This window comes from Triticum urartu, chromosome 3A (assembly GCF_056163025.1).
Source record: "Triticum urartu cultivar PI428250 chromosome 3A, HENAU_Tu73, whole genome shotgun sequence".
Taxonomy (NCBI): domain Eukaryota; kingdom Viridiplantae; phylum Streptophyta; class Magnoliopsida; order Poales; family Poaceae; genus Triticum; species Triticum urartu.
In genome coordinates, this window is record NC_141875.1 from 445,372,138 (window position 1) to 445,376,879 (window position 4,742).

At 42.1% G+C, this 4,742-nt stretch overlaps 1 protein-coding gene across 1 annotated transcript; it reads left to right on the top strand.

Moving 5' to 3' along the window:
* Positions 1 to 439: 439 nt before the first annotated feature.
* Positions 440 to 4,442, top strand: LOC125544267 (V-type proton ATPase subunit E). The gene is made up of 6 exons (XM_048707881.2): positions 440 to 640; positions 1,884 to 1,984; positions 2,748 to 2,904; positions 3,003 to 3,199; positions 3,407 to 3,506; positions 4,180 to 4,442. The coding sequence occupies exons 1-6, from the start codon at positions 539 to 541 to the stop codon at positions 4,204 to 4,206; spliced, it is 684 nt and encodes a 227-aa protein (XP_048563838.1). The 5' UTR covers positions 440 to 538; the 3' UTR covers positions 4,207 to 4,442.
* The last annotated feature ends 300 nt before the right edge of the window (positions 4,443 to 4,742 follow it).

Below are 4,742 nucleotides of genomic sequence, written 5' to 3' on the forward strand. Positions count from 1 at the left end.
TGTATGAGAATATTAAATGTATTATTAACATGATTAATATTGAACTCTTAAAGTTAATGTGGCCCCGTTGCAACGCACGGACGTTCTTCTAGTATAGATGGAAGGAGGGAGTAGTAAAAAAAGAGGGAGTATGGTTTATTTGCAAATCACACCATGTGATCACAATAGCGCCCCTTCGAAACTCGGAAGGACAGATGAATAAACGCAATTTATTTTTGAAAAAAAAACTGTCAGCAAAACAGATGGCAACGACGGAAAAGCAAGAGAGATCACGGATCCGTGATCCGGGTCCACGAAGTAATCGCGAGCAAGACAGACAGGCAGCGGCAACCACGGAACAAATCCGATCACGTTGCCCTGCGGCTTGGCCTAGACTAGACCCCACGACTCCCATCTCGACCACTCCCGTGGACTCCCTCGCGCCCTCCCTCCTTCTGTCGTCGTCCCCCCCCCCCCCCCCCCCCCCCCCCCGCGGTGGTCGCCGGAAGCAGCGCCCCACAGTCGGACGCTCGTCAGATCCGCCGCCACCTACGCCAAGATGAACGACACCGATGTCTCCAAGCAGATCCAGCAGATGGTGCGGTTCATCCGCCAGGAGGCCGAGGAGAAGGCTGGCGAGATCTCCGTCTCCGCCGAGGAGGTTAGTTCTTCCCCGTTTACTCTCCATCTCGAAGGTTCCAGAACCTTCTCGATCCGCGCCTCCTTGGTTTGGAACGCTCGATCTGTTCATCGCGCCCTGTCATCTCGAAGCATCCAGCCTTAGGGGCCGCTCGATTGTTTAAGCCTAAGGTTTCAATTTTGGGATTGTGAGATCTGTGTCCAAGTGACGAAGCGCGCTAGCTCCTAGGTAGATCCAGAAGCGTCTAAATTTTGGTTCTATCGTTTAAGCTAATCTCAGTGCACGGAATAAAGCTAGAAGCCTCCAGATCGCGGTGTTTTGGGCCGTAGCGTACGCTACTCTCCCCTCCCCTTGTCGAGTTGAATGAATTCAGGTACCTGCATGGCTGAATCGATACTGTGTGATTTTGGAGGACGGGGAGCAAACTCAAGCTTGAACTGAACCGGGAACTTAAGTTTGTGTATGCATTGTTCCATTTGCTTCTGGTGGTACTAGAAGCAAAGCTGGAGCTTAATCTTGATGGGAAAAATATGACGTGCTTAAAACATGTTGCAAAAAGTCTTCGAATCAGCTGTTCAGCACCCTTCGTTCCCTGCTACCTTGTGATCTTTAGTTCTGCTCACCCAAACCTCGGATCCACAACGCTTGTAGGCCGCACATTAACCATTGTGAATCGTAGCACCATTTTATTCACGTAAGTAACTATGAAGGGAAATAGTTATTCGAATACAGATGCTATAAATACCAGTATTGTTTGGTTGCGGGATGAGTCGGTGTATACTGGATGTTGAGCAAAACACTTGCCTAATGTTTGTTATGTATTATTATGCCCTTCTTTGTTTGTTCTAGTCTCTTCATAGCTGGGTACAGAACGCATGCTTACGTAATTGTATGTGTATGATCCCTGGGTTTTCAAGATCTATTATTGTGTTCCCGTGTAAAATCAAGCCATATAGAATACAGCGTCACTAAGCCTAGGAGACATGATTTGTCAGCATTCTGAGTTTCCAGAGCTAGGATAATGCTTTTTCTGTGAAGCAACCGGCCATCCTTTTGTGACTAAGGTTGTTTCCTTTCCTGAAGTTATTACTCACCATGGGAAAGATATGTCTGTTTTCTGTCATATTTTCCATGATTTCCGTCCCACCTTTCATGATTATTGGCCATGCATGTTTTGGTTTTATCCTCTTTTCTTTGCCGGAAGTTGTTTACTCATCTTATAATTTGTTTCTTAGGTTTGACATGTTTGTATAATTACGTGCAGGAATTCAACATTGAGAAGCTGCAACTTGTTGAAGCTGAGAAAAAGAAGATCAGGCAAGAATATGAGCGGAAAGAGAAGCAGGTTGATGTTCGGAAGAAAATGTGAGGCTTTAGTTCTCTGAATCACCTCTTTCTCCACGATCATTCTGGAATGCTATAATGTTATCAACTGCATTGCATATTGAGAAATTTGAAAACATATTCCACACCATATTTATATCAGAATATGTTGTAGACAGAGCTGAGCGACATATATTACAACAAATTTATATCAATGATGTGAACCAACGCGGCACAGGATAACTGTAAATTGCTTCACCCTCACAGCTTTATCGGTGATAACCATCGGTTAATCTTGAAATTCTTGACACTTACTGATATATACAACGGTATTATATATGAGCTCAAACAGTTTGTAATATTTGCATAACTTGACTGCAGTAAACTTATCTGTTGACTGAAGACTTATCCTGAAAAGTGAAGACAAAGTTGTAAAACTGTGAACTGCTGCTTGCATTTGGTCTCAGGAATAAATAGGAGATATGTTGAAGTAGTATGAACTTTAAAGTAGAATATTCCATATGTTAAAAACTTAAAAGCAAGTATGAAAAGAAAGCTACTGTTGATGACAAGGTAAAATATAGAGCAGCACGGGAAGATTTAGAAATGTAATTCTAGAACAATGTAACCTTAGTATCATGTTGCATATAATTAAAGTGGAGTGCTGATTGTTGAGTATGAGATGTTCTCTTTTTGTGGTCGTAGATGAAACATTAGTTAAAGTCCACGGTTCGTCGCAAGCATCTGCACTGATATTTATGCGGTTATCCCTACATTACCTGATGAATCATTGTTCTTTTGTCAGTGAGTACTCTATGCAGCTGAATGCTTCTCGCATCAAAGTGCTTCAGGCCCAGGATGACCTGGTTAATAAAATGAAAGAGGATGCAATGAAGGAACTCCTGAATATCAGCAGCAACCACCATGAATACAGGAATCTGTTAAAAGAACTCGTTGTTCAGGTTTGTTTGAGCGTACCAAACACAAACCTTTTCCTCATCTCGAAATATTGTTGGCTAACTCATATAATAACGCTTCTTTTTTACCGGATAATATACAGGGCCTGCTTCGGTTGAAAGAGCCAGCTGTACTGCTCCGCTGCCGCAAAGAAGATCACCATAATGTGGAATCTGTACTGCATTCAGCAAAGAATGAGTATGCATCAAAAGCAGATGTCCATGAGCCAGAGATACTCGTTGACCACAGTGTCTACCTGCCACCTTCTCCGAGCCATGGTGATGAGCACGGCCAGATTTGGTAATGCATTGGAAATTATTTCTTGGGGTGTTACTTTATTGGTTCCTTACCGTAGATTTATTGGTTCCTTAGAGTATCTAATTGTGTGCTTCTAGATTTGTCTTTATCTGTATTCACATAAAATAGACATTTGAAATCCGTAGTCATTTAATAGTTTCATGCTAGTTATTGACCTCAGTCCTTGTCATTATTGTGCTGTTTATGCAGCCATGGAGGTGTTGTGCTGGCTTCTCGAGATGGAAAGATTGTGTTTGAGAATACAGTTGATGCAAGGCTTGAAGTTGTTTTCCGCAAGAAATTGCCAGAGGTGCGTTCATTCAGCTCATCTTCCAATATATTTTGTTTTGCCACTGCGTCATTGTGCACAATTCTAAAGAAAACGATTCTAATGTGATTCCTTTCTAACGTTCTGCATCTCTTGCTAGATCTCATTTAGTGCTAGCATGAACCTCATAGAAGCAGTATTACAAATGGTTTTGCATTTCATTATGATTAGTTGATTGCTGAATATGCCATTTCAGCGTGCTTGTCACATTTTTCAAATCAACAATGTTCGTAAATACTGAAGTGTTCAAGTATGACATCATCATTTAGTTTGTTGTAGGAAATGTCCATTATACTCCCCGACTAGTCACAGTTTTATTTGATAAGCAACCCCTGATGAGAAGAAATTACATGCTATACCCCTGCTTTGCTAAACCAGTTCCCTTCAGGGTTATCTGGAAAAACATAATACTTTGGAGGAATACTCTGCCCTTTTTGCTTTGCTGTAACAGACAGTGATGATTCTTTTGTAACGGTGTATATCCCCCCACCCAACCCACCCAACCCCTGTAGAGGACATGCAACATCATACCCTATTTTATGGAGAAAACAGTTGATCATTGGCATTAAAATTATCTTAATATCTCAGTCTATTTTACATACAAAAAGTTGATCCTCAACATGAAAAATGTTTTAATATCCGTGTTTCCTTGTAGATCCGGAAGCTTCTTGTTGCGGCATAATGCACACTTGTATTTTGGTGATGGTACAGCTGTTTCTATGTAAAATGGCTGCTGGTTTGACCCCCAGCAGGTGCAACGAACTCCGCCCGGTTTTGTGAACATTGATTGTTTAAAGTATCCCATCCTCTTATGTAAACACTACTTATTTGTTCATTATTGTCGCCGAGCACAAACTATTTGGACGAACTTTGCTCTGAGGAATAATAAATAAAGCACCGTCGGACTGTGTTTATGAACTACTTGCTCCAAAAACCCGTCCTCAGCTTGGATTGCAGGATGCAACTTGCCTGCATGAAGCGGGAATCGCTTGGATTGCTGGTTGCAACTCGCCTGCATGAAGCAGGAATCACCATACCGTTCTTATCAGACTTTTTGAGAACATGTGTTTAAGTGTTGATGCGTCTGTTTTGTTTCACCACTGGCCCACCTCAATTGCTGCACAGTTGGAACCTAATTTCTTGCGAGAATGGTGCTTTAGTCATCGTCATGTTTTTAGGGGTTACGTTGTCCTCTCTGCTAAGCTAACTGAGCCAATC